Here is a 16,430-nt window from a genome sequence, read left to right as displayed (position 1 = left end):
AAGGCATCCCTGCCCATGGGGGTGGAACCTTTAAGGTCCCTCCCAGCCCAGTCTGTGGTTTGGGGGACACCACACACCACCACACAGACCACTTTCACACGGGCTTTATTGCACTCCATCTGCCTCCCCCAGCCCAGGGGGGACCGGGAAGGTGGGGCTGGTCCAGCGTGGGCTCGGTCCCAGCTCCCGGGGCCAGTCCCAGCTCCCGGGGCCAGTCCCAGCTCCCGAGGCCAGTCCCAGCTCCCAGTGCAGGCTCAGCTCTCGGGGCCAGGCGCGTTCTCCCGCTCACGGCGGTGCTGGAGCATCCTCTGGACGCGGACACTGCACAGGTACCCGGCGTACACCGTCAGCAGCATCATGGAGCCCGAGAATGCCTTGTAGCCAAAGTCTGCCAGCTGCTTTTTGGACACCATGGCTGCACCTGCGAGAGAGACACAGAATCCCAGGATAGTCAGGGTTGGAAGGAACCTTTGGAGAACATCTAGCCCAATCCCCTGTGTCCAGGCAGGGTCACCCAGAGCAGGTGACGCTGGAACACGTCCAGGTGGGCATAGGGTATCTGCAGAAGGGGAGACTCCCATGACTCTGTGGAGCTCTTCCAATGCTCTGCCCCCCTCCATGGAAAGTTCTTCCTCATGTTGAGGTGCAACTTCTTGTGGTTTAGTTTCTGACTTTTGCTCCTCGTCCTGTTTCTGGGCATCACCAGAAGAGGCTGGTATCATCCTCTGACCTCTTGGAAATATTTTAATGTATTAATAAGATCCCGTCTCGGTCTTCTCTCCAGACTAACCCAGCCCAGCTCCCAGAGTCTCTCCTCAGAGAGATGCTCCAGATCCCTCAACATCTTTGTGGCCTGCACTGGACCATGTGCAGCAGCTCCTTGTCTGTCCTGTTGTGAGGAGCCCAGAACTGGGCAGATCGCTCTGGATGTGCCTCTCTAAGGCCAAGGGGCAGGATCCCCTCCCTGACCTGCTGGCCACGCTCTTCTTGATGGATCCCAGGATCCCATTGCTACTTGGGGCTATTCCTCCACAGGTGCACGATCCTTGCTAGCCTCATTAGATTATTCTAATTAATCATTAGGTTTCTCTTTGGCCAGTTCTCCATGATGGGGCCCTGCTGAATGGCAGCACATCCTTAGGGTGGATCAGCCCCACATTTCGTATCTTCAGCAGCCCCGCTCAGGGTACAAACAATCCTTTCATCCAGGTCGGTGATGAACACGGTGAATGAGCCCAGGCCCAGCAGCGGTCCCTGGTGAAATCACTGACTACCGGCCCGCAGGAAGGCGGCGGTGAGCGGGGCCGGGGGCGTGGATTCGCCCGGGGTCCCGTCCATCATCCCGTCCCTCCGGACTGACCGCTCCCATCCCATCCCGTCCCGTCCCGTTCCTCCGGACTGACCGCTCCCATCCCGTCCCGTCCCGTCCCGTCCCGTCCCGTCCCGTCCCTCCGGACTCACCGCTCCCGTCCCGCTCCGCCGCGCTGCCGGCCCGCGTCACGTGGCGCTGGGCGGTCACGTGTGCCGCTGTCACGTGTGGCAGCGGTCACGTGTGGCCGCCGGCGGGCGCGGGAAGCGCGCGCGGTGCCCTCAGCGCCCCCTGGCGGCCCCCCCCCTCAGTCTCCCCCTCAGGGGCCGCTCCCGCCGCCGTCGCCGCCGCCTCGGGCCCCGCGGCGCAGCCTGCACGGGCCTCCCTGCACGACGCAACCCGCGGTTCTCCCTGTCTGAGGTGCGGCTCCGGGAACCCCGCAAGGCATAGTCTTTGACCTCGCATGGATGAAGCAGAGGCACTCCGGGCCCTGCTGCAGCCCTGAGGCGCGGCGGCGCGGTGCCATCCCGATGGTCAAGGTGGCTTCACAAGGGTTCTGGTGCCATCCTGAGGGTCCCAGTGCCTCCCCGAGGGTTCCAGTGCCATTCCAAGGGCCTTGGTGTGTGCCCAGGGTCCCAGTGTGCCCCCAGCCCAGAGCCTCCTTCTCAACAGGCCGTGTTCCCCCACATCCCCTCCTGTCCCTCCTGTGGCAGCTGCTCCCCTCCCGGAGCTCCTTTCCAGCCTTTGAACTCTGCTGTCCCAGCCCTGCTCCGTCCAGGGCCCCCTCGAGCTCCAGAGCTGCCAGAATCTCCAGCAGGAGCTCCCAGGGCTGCGGCACTGGGATGTGCTGAGCCTGCAGAACATAATTCCAAATGGCGAAGGGAAGACTTTTTATAGCTCAGGAAATCCAGCTCCAGTGTGGTGTGTTTAAAAGCAAGAGATTGGTGTGCTGGTCTTCCCACGTGAGACCTGGGACCCTCAGCAAGGGACTCAGGCATTTCCAGGGTCAAAGAAACATGGACAAGGGGGATGCACAAAGCATTTCCATCGTAGAGGAGCTCCCAGCTAAACACAAATCCCTGCTGGATTCTGCTGCAGCTCCAGGCAGGTGCTGACAGGAGTTTGTGCAAGAGCAGAGCTCAGAGACCTTCTGCATGAGCCTCATATCCAAACACTTGGATTCCTGAAGCCCTTGAAGACAAAGAGAACTACAAGTCGTGCCAGCCCTGCAGGAACACGCTGGACTTCCTTTATCCTCCCTCCAAGCTCAATAAAGCTCCTCAGCAGAGGAAGCTGTGTCGGCTCCCCCCACACGACAGTTCTGCTGAATTTAAAGGTCACAGAGTGCCTGCTGAGAAAACGTGGCTAATAAAAGGCACAGAAACAAGTGCAGTGCCAGCAGATTAAATTCCCCTTGTAAGACACCGAGCAGAGGGTTCAGAGCCCTGGAAAGGTCACTCAGTACGGGGCTCCTTTAAAGACACACAGGCACAAGGCAAATCTGGGAAAAGCAGCTGGGAAGAGATGAATAAAATCCCACAGTGTGTCCTGGAAAGCCCAAACATCAGAGGAGGGGAGGCCTGGGGCGTGTGGGGCACAGTGGGGTCCTGGCCTGGCTCCTGCAGGCCCCAGGTGAGGGGGACCCGGCTCAATGTTGCAATCCCAACCTGCCATAGTCCTACGGCCAAATTTTAATCCTGGAACAGTTGCTGAGACAAAGCAAGTGGGACACTGTGTGACATTGTGGCTAAACAGGGACGTACAGGGACATTCTTGCTGTTTCTGGGACAGCACAGGAGGGTGCAGAGCCAGGAGGGAACCGGCAGTGCCCTGTTCTGAGCACTCAGCAAGTCCAGCAGGCACCAACCCAGCGACAGCGACGGACTGGAGCCGCAGAACAAGGAGAGCATCTCCTATCTCCTCTCCATGTTTATTGTTATTTTAAAGGTACACTGTTAATCAGAGACCCCTTGTCTCTGGGACTTGAATGGGGGAGAACAGGGAGCCCTACCGCATTCCAACCTTCCAGCCCAGGTAGGGTCAGTGACCGCTGGGCATGCTGGCCTGAGCAAACACCACCAGCTTCAGAGGAGCAGAGGGACATGTGGCACCCGGCTGGACAAGGGGCAAATTTCAAAGGTTCAGTGTGAGGCCCAAGACCTCTGTCCTGTCCTAGGATTGTTGGACATCTCCGTGTACCTGTTGTGGATCATTTGCTTATTCCTGCCCCTGTGCCAGTGGGCAAGCTTGCAGCATCCCCACATGAGGGAAAGTGTGAGACCTCGTTCAGCTCCTGGACAGCCACAGAGGGAAGCACAGAGTGGTCTAAAGCAAGCAAGAGGAAGGCAAAGTGTGGCTGTGGAGCATTTACTGAACAGCAACATGACTCGGGTGCCTTGTGGTGACCCACCTGCCTGCTGTGCAGGTACGAGGCAGGGTCACACCAGCTGCTCACACAGACTCAAAGGCAGTTGGTCCCTGCAGTGCCAAGCCCCAGAGGACAAACTGAGACAGGGAGAGAAGTCAGCGGGCATGGAATTAGCACAGGCAAACCTGTGACAACAGGGAGCTCCCAGGGCTGATAGAGAGAGCAAAAGCTCTAAATTAACAAGCTCCAGCGTGTCCCAGGAGCAGCTGGGGGAAAGCAGCACATGGCCGGGTGGCAAAGAATGCCATTGTCTGTGCTGGTGCTGCTCAGAAAGATCCTCAGCACCTCTGGAAGTCCTGAGAGCTCCACTCACCAGGTGGAGACTGGCAGGGGACTGTGCCCTCTCCACCAGACAGGGAATGCAAAAGCAGCAGCAGGTAGGGAAGAGCTGATGTCACCCACCCATGGGGCTAAGAGGGAGGAACTGGGACACTGTTTTCCCTTCCAGGCAGTGCCCAGCCCTTATCTATCATGATGGCCTGGCAGAGTCCTTCTCAGAGCTGAATCCACTGTGAGAAAGTGGAAGGAGGAAGATGCTCAGCCCTGCTCAGGGCAGACCTTAGACAACAGCAGCAATTAAACGAGCCCTTCAAAGACAGAAAGAGGTCAGCAGGTACCTCTGTGCCAGGCTCAGTGTCCAGGGCAGTGTCCAGGGCTGGGGAAGGGAACCTCTGCTCTTAGAGCAGTCTGCAAAGGCTCCCAGGAGACCTGGACTCCTTCCAAGGCTGTGGCAGCAGATGAGGTTGGTGTGGGCAGGAGCTCTCAGCACACCTCGGCAGGGCCCGTGGTCTGCAGAGACCCTTACATGTGCTCAGGGTGGTTCTGCAGACACGTGATGAAGTCAGTGACGGATTTTCCCTCGTAGCAGATCTGATAGACAGCCGTGAAGAGGGGGAACCTGTGGGCAGGCAAAGAAAGTCACCACAGATGGCAGAGTCAGAGCACCTCAACCTCTGTCATGGCACGCAGGAGCAGGTGGCCAATGGCACTGTGCTGTGTCCAACAGGCCACTCCTGCCCAGCTGGTGTGACGTGGGCAGTGCAGACACCAAGGGGGCTTTCCCCTCCTGCTGCTCCTGGAAAGGTCCCAGCCCCACCCCAACGAAGCACAGAAATTCCAGCACTCACTTCTCCACTACATTCTTGTTCTTGAGGATTCGATGCAGCTCAGCAGATGTCTGGGGACCCTGCAGCTTCTGCCCATTCAGCATCTCCTTCTCCAGCTGCTCGATGGACTGAAACAACCCAGCAGTGAGGAGATGGACCTGCAGCCCCACTGCTGCACCACGTTCCTGCCCCAGAGCTGGGCTGCAGCACTAGCCAAGCACAGGCAGATCCCACAGCACTAACTGGGATCACCTCCCAGTGCTCACCAGGCTGATGCAGGGATCACAGAATCATGGAATATCCTCAGCTGGAAGGGACCCACAAGGATCATGCAGTCATACTCCTGGCCCCACACAGACACCCCAACAATCCCACCCTGTGCCTGAGAGTGTTGTCCAAAAGCCCCTTGAGTTCTGGCAGCCTTGGAGAACCTGTTCAGTGCCTGACCACCCTCTGGTTGAAGAACATTTTCCAGCCTAAACCTCCTATGACACAACTTCATCCACACAGGTATCAGTGTCAGCCGCTTCCAGCTCTGCTCACCTTCCCAGTCTTGGCAAAAGCCTCGGCGACCTTGCGGTTGCGGCCCCCATAGCAGGTGGTGATGAGGTCAGCAATGCCACAGCTCTCCAGGAAGGTGGTGGAGCTGACAGGGCCCTTACAGAAGATTTTGGCAAAGCCAATCATCTCCATCAGGCCCAGGCGGATCACGGCAGCCTTTGTGTTGTCACCGTAGCCAAGCCCATCACAGAAACCAGCTCCTACAGCCACCACATTCTGGAAAACAATGGCAACGTGGAGGGATCTTGGGGCTTGGCTGCATCCAGGAGCAGCTGGTGTGATCCCAAGTACTGGCTGCTGTCCGTGCCAGTGCTCATCATCCCTTCTCCCCTGAGCTCCCTGCAGAGCCCCAGGCCCTGCTCATCAAGCTCTGCACACCCACCTTGAGAGCCCCACAGATCTCCACGGTGTCAGCTTCCTGCACCACCGACACACGGAAGTTTGGTGTCTGCATCAGGTCCTTCAGCATCTGCCCGTGCTTCATGTTCTTGCAGCCTGAGGAGACAAAGGGACGAGGAGGAAGATGATGGAGAAGACTCTGAGGTAGGTCCATGTTCTCCTGAAGGTCATCCAGTGAGAGGAACCTATTTCCCAACCAATGGACATTGCAAAACATTTGCAGGTCCACACAGAGCCAGGCACACATTGCCTGACAGATAAGAAATGTTCAACTTTGGCATTCCCAGAACACAGGGACAATCCCTGCTGCTGTGTCAAGCAAGACAGAAATTACTTTTCTGAATGCTCAATAGGTTAAAGACATCTTCAAAGGTTGCTAATTTGGAGTTGGAGCTTTCTGTCCTGCTTGTCTCTGCAGGGTCCTGTGTGCTCACAGGGGCTGTGGGATCTGCTCCACCTCCCCAGCCTTCTGCCCAGTGTGTTTGCTGTTATTTAATAAAACAGACACTTTGAATGCCACGACTTCTGACCCAGCAAACGGTTCTGTTTGCTTTGGCTCTGTGCACAGTTCCCAACAGTGTAGAGGATGTTGAAACAGTCAGCAGATGAACTTTCAAGCAGCCCTGGCTGGCAATAACATGAGATCCAGGTGGGCATCCTGTGAAGCCCAAGGAAATCAAGGATGGAACTTATTTCTAAAGGGTCTCTTGGTGCCCACCCCTTTCATTTGTGCCAGGCAGCTGCCTGATGCCAGGCCCACGCTGGCAGGAACTTTTAGCTACATGAATCCATTGCTAATGAAGCGAGTGATCCCATCACAAACCCTGGGAATGAGCTCAGGCAGCTCCTATGGAGTCTCCTCTCTTCCCAGGGAGTGGGGCCACTTCACCTGAGGCAGCAGGAGTTTGAGCTGCGCCGTACTCTGCCCTTTGCCTCTTCCTGCTCATTACAAATGAAAGTTGCTAATGAGGAGGGATGTTGGCTCCTTACCGATGGTGGTTTCACAGAACTTCTCTTCTGCCACTTCCTTGGCAATATTGGCCCCCATGAGCACGTTCATTTCTATTCCCAGTTTCTCATGGATGATGTCTGAGATCAGCCTCAGCCCATCTGGTCCTTCATCCACGCCCTGGGAGGTAGCAAGGAACAGAGATCACAGAATCATAGGCTGGAAAAGATCTCTAAGGACATTGAGTCCAACCTTTGACTAAACACCCCCTTGCCAAGCAGACCATGAGCACTCATCCCTCCTGGACACCTGCCCTGCATCCCAATCCCACCATTCCCTGGGCTGCAGAGCTCTGACTGATCCTGATGTGCAGAGCTGTGCTCTGCTCGTCTCAGCACCGGAGATCCCCCCTATGCCCTCACCCTTCTCCACCAACACCTCCAAATCCCCACAAAGACTCTGCCCCCACTTCCCTTTTTCCCCACACTGCCCATTTCTGCTCCCAAATCCCTGGATGCCCTCAGCAGCCACTCCAAGCCAGGCTACTTCCAGCTCCCCTGGCGAGTGCTGCTCCTGCTCACACCTTGATGAGCGACATCCCAACCGCCTCTTTTTTCACGTGGCCCTTGAGCTGGTCACAGACTTTGCCGATGAACTGGTGGGGCACCACGAACAGGAGGACATCAGCCCCTGCACAGGCTTTGAGCAGGTCTGGCTCTGCCACCTGAATAGAGCGTGACTGTTATTAGGGACTGGGAAACTGGAAGGGAAGGAAGGGCCCACAGTCACCATGCCGAGGTCCCTGCCAGAGCTGGCAGGACAGAGGGGCTAGAGCAGAGTGGGATGATGCCAGCTCAGAGGCAGCCACATGGCCTCCAGCCCAGCCTGTGGGATGCCAGAGCAGGGGCAAAGGTGGGCAGCGAGAGCAGCCGGGGCTGCAGCTCCTGCGAGCACGGATGAAGGTCAGTGGGAGGGCATAACTCAGCCCTGCACAGCCCGCTGCATCCCCTGCCGTCAGCTCTGCCCCTCGGAGAGACTGCTGCCAGCCCACACTCACCACGTTGGGGGGCAGCTTGTGCCCCGGCAGGTATTTGACATTCTCGTGCTCCGTGTTGATGATGTCCGTGAGCCGCCGGCCGCCCACCTCCTCCTCCAGCACCCACATGTTCACCTGGTTCTCGAAGCTGCTCAGCCGAGCTGTGTTGCTGCCGGCGATCTTGGCGATGGCCGAGCCCCTGCGAGGGCAGAGGGAGGCCGTGGCTGTGGGCACTGGGGAGCCCAGGGCACCACAGGTGACCCGCAGGGATGGGGACAGCTGGCACCGGCTACCGGGGGTGTCGAGCGGGGACAGGGGAGGGCAGGGAGCCGGGTGCCCGGCGCTCACCAGTTGCCGGAGCCCACGATGCAAACCTTCTTGCCACCCATGGTGCCGGGAGCGGGGCACTGCGGGCTTGGAACCCGCCGCTGCTATTTCAAGGCTGCCCGGAGCAGGGGCGGCCCCGGCCCGCCCCCGGCCCCGCCTGCCCCGGGGGCACCGGGCACCCGCTCCAGGCACAGCCGGTGCCCGGCAGGTGCAGAGCGCTGCCCTGGAGCAGCTCAGATCCCGCAGAACCGGGAGTCATAGAATCACAGAATCATGGAATACCCCGAGCTGGAAGGGATCCACGGGGATTAGCGCGAGTCCAAGCCTGCACAGGACACCCAACAATCCCACCCTGTGCCTGACAACGTTGTCCAAACACCCCCTGAGCTCTGGCAGGGTCAGGGTTGTGACCATTCCCTGGGGAGCCTGTTCAGTGCCTGAGCACCCTCTAGGGGAAAATATCCTTTTCCTAATATCCATCCCATGCCCCCTGACACAGCTCCAGCCGCTGCCCCGGGCCCTGTCACTGTCCCAGAGAGCAGGGATCAGAGCTGCCCCTCGTTAGGAAGCTGCAGACCCCATGAGGCCTGTGGACTCGTGACTGCTGAGCCTTTCTGCATAAAAGCATTTCATTGTCCCTCTCTTGCTAAAAAAGTGCCATTTCCCCCCAAGAAGGAGCAGGAACCACCTGGTGCAACCCCAGGACTCAGCTCCTGCCTCCACCACAGCCCGAGGCAGCAGCAGGAGCAGCAGCAGCAGCACTTTCCTCTTCACACAGAGGATCCTTCCTTTGCCCCAGGGGCTCCCAGGTCTGCAGCAAAGCATTTACATTCTATAAACAAGCAGGGTGAAGAGAATGAATCCCCTTCTGCATAATTTTAAACCCTTGCATGTTAACTGTACTAGTTTCCTTCCAATTCTGCCCTTCTCCCCTGGGATGTCCAACAGGCTGCCACAACCCAGCTAAGTGGACACGGGGCAGTTCAGGATTTATTAGCACTGGCCACTGGATTTCCAGTTTTGCTCAAGTTACTTTGTTTACCACAAAAGCACTTTGCAAAGGTTTAGCAGAGTCTGCAAGCTGGGAGATCCCTCCATGAAGGGCTCGCTATAAAAGGCCAAAATATGAAGAACATTTTCTCCCCAGTCACTCAACTCTGCTGGCTTTGAAAAGAAAGCAGAGATAATCCTGTCCCTTCCCTGGGAGTCACCAGGCTCATCCCCCATGGCAGCTGGGAGAGTGAGAGCTGTCAGCATGGAAGGAGGAGGACAGCTTCCTTCACAGGAGTCTTTTATTAAAACTGGGTGACGTCTACAAGGATACAGTACAAAAAAAAAAACTTTTGGTCCATGGAAAAAACCGTAATATTCAGTTAAGAAAAGCAGTTACTCTGCAACAGCTACGTTTTGTCTACGTAGGACTCAGCATCCCTCCTGTGGGAGTACCCTGAGGAGTCAGGGGCTGCTTCTCCAGCACCAAGACCTTCACCCCAGTACCACAGAGGAGCATTTCAGAAGGGCAAAGGAGAGGGGAAGTCGAGAGTCTATTACTCACAGACATGTAGTAACACAGACACAAGGAGAAGTAGGGCCACCCAGGTGCTCCAACTCACAGCAGCCTCCCCAGCCACACTGAACTGGGTGAGGGCTCATCAGTAACATGATCCTGCAGCTATTCCAAGAGTCCATCCAACTTTTGAGTCCATTTGCATTATAGTCCCGAGCAGAAACACTGGGATCGGGGTGAAAAGGAGCTAATTAATTCTCCTAAGCCTGACCACCAGTAACTCATTTCCAGGAGGAGGCATCGGAGCTGCTACTCCTCACAGTGGAGAAAATCTATTTGTACATTCCTGAACCATGCTGGGCCCTATGGCAGCCCCACAGCCTAAAACTTGACTAAAAACCACAGGAGCTTCAGCAATGAAACACCTGCTTACTCACATATGCTTGGAAAAAAAATCTCCATTTCCAAGGGCTGTCCTGTTACACCCTTGGATCCACAAGAAGGAGGCTCTGGTCCCCACAGCAAGTGACACAGGACAACTGTCCCAAAGGAATGAGCCTACAACAGTGTCCCTGCAGAATTCCAGGCAGCTGCTGCATCTCCTCTCCCTGCTCCAGGGATAACAAGCAGCCACGTGGTTTGCTGGAACCCACTTGTAGGTGTTCGAAGTGCAGAGCGCTGCATCACTCCAACGCTTCCACATCCCTGCAGGAAGCCAACGCCTCGTGTCCCTGTGATCCCAGCCTAGGACAGTCCGTCACAGGAAACGAAGGGAACGGGGCAGGGAAAAAGGGAGAAGGGGAAGAAGCAATTCTCTACACAGTTCAGTAACTTCCTCAAGGAGGAGAGTGACCTATGAGGCAGCCCAGTGCAGCAGCACCCTCCGAGGAGGGGGTGAGGGCAGGGAGGTATGTCAGCTCATGGCATCCTGCCCACAACAGCGCCTGGCACGGGCTGTAAAACGTGGCGGGGAAGAGCCCAGCCACACCTTAAAGCAGAGCCAGGCTTCAGAGGCAGCTCTGAGTGCCCAGCCAGATGCTGGCTGGGGAGGAATGGGCTGAGAGAAGGCTCTGAGTAACTCTGGCTACCGGGGACACTATGGGCAGTGCGGGGTCATGGGAACGCTCGTGGAAGCCTTGGGACTGACAAGGCAACAGTCAGGAAGAAAACCAGGTAGAAATGTGTGCTCACTGGAGCCTGTCTGCTTGCCCCAGGTGTGCTGGACTTGCCCCAGCAGGGACAATGCCAGGATGAATAACGTGGGCCTCGCTGCCAGAGTGGGATTCGGTGAGCTGGAACAGTGGCTCTGCAGCTCTGTGTCCACAAACAGCTGTGATGCTTCTGCCTGGGGAGGAGCAGAGCAGCTTATGTATTCCGGATTCCCAAGGCCTGCTCCAGTTCCTGCCGTCTCTGCTGCACCTGCAAGAGGAGCCGAGTTGCAGCATTAACACCCTCGGTGACCAGAGCACCCACTTAACACCGGAGCCAGCTGGGAAAGGTGAGCTCAAAGCGGGAGCAAGATGCAGCCAGCACCTTTCCCCAGCACTGTGTGCCCAGGGAGTGACAGGCACGGAGAGGGACCCCTGCTCAGGGATGCTCACCTTGGAGTAGAAGTATCGGCACACGGCTTCCTGCGCCCACGGCTGGAAGTAGAACTCGGCTCTGCGCTCCTCCTCGGGATTCCCAACGACATCAGTCATTGTCTGGGGAGCACAAAGGCACAACAGCTCAGCGAGTGCAAAAGCTCTGGCTGTGCTGAGCAAACCCACCCCCTTCCCTTTCCTCACAGACATCTCAGTGCACTCAGGTCAGCTTCTTATGCTTGACTCAAATCCCAGCCTCGTTTTCCAAGGAGGAAATTCTCTCCTTCTCTCTGTGGGAGCTCATTCTAATGAATGTGAACTGGACCACCTTCCACACAAGACAAAGCTTTTACCTTCAAATCCCGGCACTGGGACTGGAGCCAGTCGTTGATGAAGCCCTGAGGATCTCGGGCAAAGCTCAGCATGAACTCACGCTGTGTCTTCAGCTGGTTGATGGTCTCAATTGTTTCGTGGATCTGAAGGAGACAAACACAGAATGGAACTGCTGAACAGGGGAGAAGTCAGAAACATCAAGGGATCCAACACACGAAGGAAAATTCTTACACTCTCTAGCTGACTTAGACTTACAAGGATTTTCAGCTCTCAGTTTCCTGCTCTAAATATTACCAACGTTCCCACAGACTGTTTGCTTTAAAAATTACACTTCCAGGTACAGCCACATGTTTGTAAACATGGCTCATCCCACTGCAGCTTCCAAACGACAGAACACACCTGTCCTGTCCAGAGACACATCCCTGCCCAGCAACAAGGAGAGCAGAACTGAAGGAGCTTTTCCTACCTTGTTATCCAGAGCAGCAATTTCCTGTTGACTGGCTGTGGAGAGCAGAAAGGAATTCATCTGAGTCTTCAGGGTATCGTCCACCTCCACGTCAATGTCATAGCAGGCTGTTTTCTTCTGGTCATTTGGGTCAACACTGGGGACATCCACAAGAAGCCAAAATCAGGGAGTAGCTCCAGAAAGGAGGCAAAATCTGGGACCAGTTCAAGAAAGCAGTAAATGCAGCTCCTCTGGGATGCTGCAGCAAACAGACTGCAGGCAGGGACAGGGACAAGCCACAACACTGTCAGCCTCAGCCCCAGAAGTAGCAAAAGCCCACTGATGGCTTTGCAGCAAAAGAAATGACTGATTGCTCCAAGAAGATTTCTATCCACAGCAAAGGACAGCAGGGATGTGGGAGTGCCTTTGGAAGATGGATGTGGTAATGAGAGAGGCGGCTGTTCTTGTATAAAGGAACAGTGACAGGCAACACGGGAACTGCTGCTGAAAATCAGGACATATCACATTGTCCTCCCGTGCCAGCCTCATCCATCCCTCCCCATCCTTCCTGGAAACAGGAATTCACGTGGAGCAGCCTCACCTGATCACATGATTGATGATGATCGGTTCGGGGGGCATCAGCAAGGCGTGAAGCCTTTGTGGGATTTCAGAGAACTTCATCCGCTGCGACTCAAATATCTGTGACAGAGACAGGGCTGAGGGACGAGCAGGGGCTCAGTGCAGCCACCCCTGGCTGCCCACACGGGGAAAACGACCCAGGTGCTGCTGTTCCAGCCCTGCCATTGCTCACCTGCTGCAGATACTTGTCACAGATGACAAACTCCCGCTCGTGGGGGTCCTGCAGCTTGTGGGTCTTGATGTACTGCCACAGGGCCTGGATGATCACGGGCCGGGTCTGGGTGTGGATGCCCAGGAGCCGAGCCAGGCGTGGATCCAGTTTGAACTGGGGAGGCTGAACAAAGAGCACGGAGAGGTGAGGCAGCCCCAGACACAGGTAATGGTGCATGCCCAGCACTGCTGCTCCCAGCACGGAATCATGGAACGGTTTGGGTTGGGAAAATCCTTAAAGAAATCTCATTTCACCCCCTGCCATGGGTAGGGACACCTCCCACCATCCCAGGTTGCTCCCAGCCCTGTCCAGCCTGGCCTTGGGCACTTCCAGGGATGGGGCAGCCACAGCTTCTCTGGGCACCTGTGCCAGAGCCTCAGCACCCCCAGAGGGAGGAATTTTTCCCCACTGTGCTACCTGGTAATCCAGCATCAGCAGGACAGTGCAGCGCACGTTCACATCCCCCGGCCTCTTCACCTGGAAGCCGTCTGTCTCCTGAGTCGTAGCAGTCCTGTGCCACTGGAATGCGAGAGCGAATTCAGAAGCTCCCCCACAAATGATTCTCCCTGCTCCCACTGCTTTGCCACTAAATCCCACCCAACTAGAGAAAGCTCCAGTTCTTCCTACTTAAAGAGTTTGAAACAATAGTCAGTAAATTTGTTCCAACCTTCAGCAAGTGAGAGGAAGAGCCCAAGTGAGAATTCAAGAGCTCCTGACTCCCAAGAGCCTCAAGGATTCCCACCTCCCAAGTTATAAATGACACACAAACCCCACCTGCTGAAACACCAACCCACTTTTAGAGGAAACACAGCGAAAAGCAGCTCACCTCTACTAGGTGATTGTCAGGGCCATACAGGTCTTTATCAAGTTCAATGACCAGAGATTTAAAGAAGGACGAAAATTTCCTTTTCTGCTTGGTGGCATCATATTTGGACAGAGCAGACTGCAAGCAACACAGGGAGGAAGAGGGTTAGGGCAGCAAGTCTCAGCACTCAAGCACAGCCACCGTGCACGACAGCTCCTGTAAGTTCTGAACACCTGAATTCACCAACATGTGCTCAAAAATCAAGTTTCCAAGTCAGAAAGGGAAAGACCGGAGTTAAAGATGAGCTTGCAGGAGTTAAACCCCTCAGCAGTTACGTACAATGCCAGTGCCCTGGTTCTCAGAGCTGGGGACACAAGTGCCACTGAGCTGCTCTCACCAGTGATTCTCACAACTCTAAGAACTTTGGACAACCCATGTCCTGCCATGGGGGATACCCATCGGTCTCCAAGCTGGGCTCTCGGTCTCGTCACCATCAGACTCCTTGGAAAACAGAGATGAAGGAGGATATCAAGCCCCAGCTGTGCTCTCAGACACTTGGAAACTGGTTTCATTGCCAATTCCAGATCCACAGTCTCCTCTGAGGTTGGGTACTTCCCACTTACATCCTCCAACAGCCGTCCTTCCACCCGGAGCTCCCAGGAGGCGACAGTTCCTTCGCCGTCCTCCGCGTCCGACTTGGCTGGGTTGAAGGTGTTGGAGATGAAAATGCGCAGCTTTCGCTTTTGCTACGAGAAAAAGCATCAGCTCAGCGTTAATCCTCCTGGACAGGGCCAACTGTCCTGCACAGGTTTAGCTAAAACTGAGCTCAATGTTTTCAGCTGCCTCACGCTCCCCCTCTCCTGGAGCAGAGGACAGAGGTGGTGCTGGGCCCAGTCCTTGGCTGTGTCCAGAGCACTGGGACCCCTGATATGCCACACTCACAGAGCACAACCCTTCAGTGCCCTCCTGCTGCCTCAACTCTGGAGCCTCCAAACCCTGGATACATCCCATGGACTCCCCTACCTTGATGGGGCGTTTCAGAGCCTCCTGGATATCCAAGCGCTTCCTCATGATGGTCTGGTCCAGCTTCCTCTCAAAGGCCAACAAGTCCATGTAGGCCTGGGATTCGGGCACGAGCTCACGGATCTGCAGCCAAGCAAGGATGGAAATAAATGCTCATCAGCTCCCCAGAGTGCCCCAGGCTGCCTCACCTTCCCCGAGCCCCTCTCTGCGTCACACTCACCCGCTGTGGGAGGATTTTATCTGCCATCTTCTTCTTCTTGGCGCTGACAGGAGCAAGAGGCAAAACAGGTGTGAAAATGGGAATGGGAATTCACAAACCTGCAGCTGGCCAGTGACTCCCCAGCTAGCTGGGCCCTGCTCCAGTGTGATTAACTGCTTATCTCAATGTTTCCCACCCTTCTGAGCACTTGGAAAGGGAATTATATCTGTTTGGAAAGGGGGTTCATCCCTTGGGAAGGTGGACATTGACACAACGCCCACACAAAGGGACCCTCCAGCCTCGAGCAACTTTGGATTGGCTTTTCCAGGAACAGCGTTTTAAATCCAGGATGAATTTCATTCTCACTGGGGCATCACATCAGGATCCAGGCACGTGAAATAAACTCAGCCCTACCCAGTGCTGTCCTCCAATGCCAGGGGAATGCACAAGGGCCCAAGGGATGATCGAGAACACCAAAATCCTTGAGGTTGGAAAAGCCCTTCCAGACCTTGACTCTGATCTGTCCCTGACCCCCACCTTGTCACCAGCCCAGAGCACCGAGTGCCACATGTGGAAACCTCCAGGGATGGAAACTCCACCACCTTCCTGAGCAGCCCATTCCGACGCCCGGCAATTTCCACAAGGAAATTCCTCCTGAAGCCCAGGGGATGTCCCCTCTGCCCACGCACGCTGCTGCTGCTGCTGCTGCCCCGAGATGCTCCCATTGTCTGGGGACGCCCCGGGATACCCCCAGTCGCCGGGGATGTCCCCGTTATGCCCGGGACGCGCTCTCTCCCCGTTCTCCCCGTGCCTTACTTGTGGTTGCGGTTGGGCACCGCCTGCGGCTGCACCTGCTGGAGCTGCTGCGGCGCCGGCCGCTTGCGAGCCTGCTCCAGCCCGGCCTGCGCCAGCGCGGGCCGCACCGCGGGGCTCCCTCCGTAGCCGGGAGGACCCATGGCCGGGCCCTGCGGCGCTATGCGGCCGCCCGGCAGCATCCCGGGGCGCTGCGGAGAGAACAGAGCCGGTCAGCGCCCGCCGCGCCCGGCCCCGCGCCCCGCCCCGCGCCGCCCCGCCTCACCGGGTAGGCGGCTCCGGGAAGCGGCGAGCGGTACAGGCCCTGCCCCGGTGCCGGGCCCATGCGCACCGCCCCGCCCGGCGCTCCTGGGCCCAGCGCGGCCCCGGGCGCGGCCCCGGCGCCGCCGCCGCTCGCAGGCCCCGACTGGAACCCGGCCCGCGCCGCCATCTTGTCTCGCACAAAGGGAGCGGAACCGGAAACGGCCCCTGGCGGCGCGCGGAGCGCCGGGGAGGAGCCAACAGCGCCCGCCGCCAACAGCGCCCCCTGGCGGCGGGGAGGACCCAGCGGCGGGGATTGGGGGGTTTGGGGGTGCGGGAAGGGGAACCAGGGAACGGGACCTTGAGGAGTGGGATGGGGGATTCAGGGTCCCGGGGGATCAGGGGTGGGAACGGGGACCTTGAGGAGTGGGATGGGGGATTCAGGGTCCCGGGGGATCAGGGGTGGGAACGGGGACCTTGAGGAGTGGGATTGGGGGTGCGGGAAGGGGGATCAGAG

At 57.0% G+C, this 16,430-nt stretch overlaps 3 protein-coding genes across 4 annotated transcripts; all 3 read right to left on the bottom strand.

Moving 5' to 3' along the window:
* Nucleotides 1-88: 88 nt before the first annotated feature.
* COX14 (cytochrome c oxidase assembly factor COX14) lies at nt 89-1,533 on the bottom strand. Its single transcript, XM_014261392.2, has 2 exons — nt 1,462-1,533; nt 89-421 (listed from the first exon to the last, which is right to left on the bottom strand). Exon 2 carries the CDS (start codon nt 411-413, stop codon nt 255-257), a length of 159 nt encoding a protein of 52 aa, XP_014116867.1. The 5' UTR covers nt 414-421; nt 1,462-1,533; the 3' UTR covers nt 89-254.
* A 1,687-nt stretch (nt 1,534-3,220) lies between these two features.
* Nucleotides 3,221-8,214, bottom strand: GPD1 (glycerol-3-phosphate dehydrogenase 1). Its single transcript, XM_005532826.3, has 8 exons — nt 8,137-8,214; nt 7,810-7,987; nt 7,336-7,476; nt 6,794-6,932; nt 5,787-5,899; nt 5,387-5,620; nt 4,865-4,971; nt 3,221-4,635 (listed from the first exon to the last, which is right to left on the bottom strand). The coding sequence occupies exons 1-8, from the start codon at nt 8,175-8,177 to the stop codon at nt 4,539-4,541; spliced, it is 1,050 nt and encodes a 349-aa protein (XP_005532883.1). The 5' UTR covers nt 8,178-8,214; the 3' UTR covers nt 3,221-4,538.
* A 1,006-nt stretch (nt 8,215-9,220) lies between these two features.
* SMARCD1 (SWI/SNF related BAF chromatin remodeling complex subunit D1) lies at nt 9,221-16,103 on the bottom strand. 2 transcript variants are annotated; one of them, XR_015774776.1, is made up of 14 exons: nt 15,939-16,103; nt 15,677-15,864; nt 14,882-14,924; nt 14,662-14,784; nt 14,262-14,384; nt 13,660-13,776; nt 13,251-13,352; nt 12,795-12,956; nt 12,585-12,682; nt 12,005-12,140; nt 11,559-11,681; nt 11,224-11,325; nt 10,060-11,041; nt 9,221-9,847 (listed from the first exon to the last, which is right to left on the bottom strand). XR_015774776.1 is itself a non-coding variant. In XM_005532828.3 (13 exons), exons 1-13 carry the CDS (start codon nt 16,101-16,103, stop codon nt 10,988-10,990), a joined length of 1,536 nt encoding a protein of 511 aa, XP_005532885.1. In that variant the 3' UTR covers nt 9,223-10,987. The 2 variants fall into 2 exon arrangements, 1 of the variants encoding a protein (XP_005532885.1); XM_005532828.3 differs by having other exon boundaries at nt 9,223-11,041.
* Between the last annotated feature and the right edge of the window lie 327 nt (nt 16,104-16,430).

This window comes from Pseudopodoces humilis, chromosome 32, assembly GCF_049639895.1.
Source record: "Pseudopodoces humilis isolate 2021_Gansu_Grassland_sample_001 chromosome 32, ASM4963989v1, whole genome shotgun sequence".
NCBI lineage: Eukaryota > Metazoa > Chordata > Aves > Passeriformes > Paridae > Pseudopodoces > Pseudopodoces humilis.
Note: the sequence above shows the minus strand (reverse complement) of the source record. Positions and strands in the feature narration are given on the sequence as shown.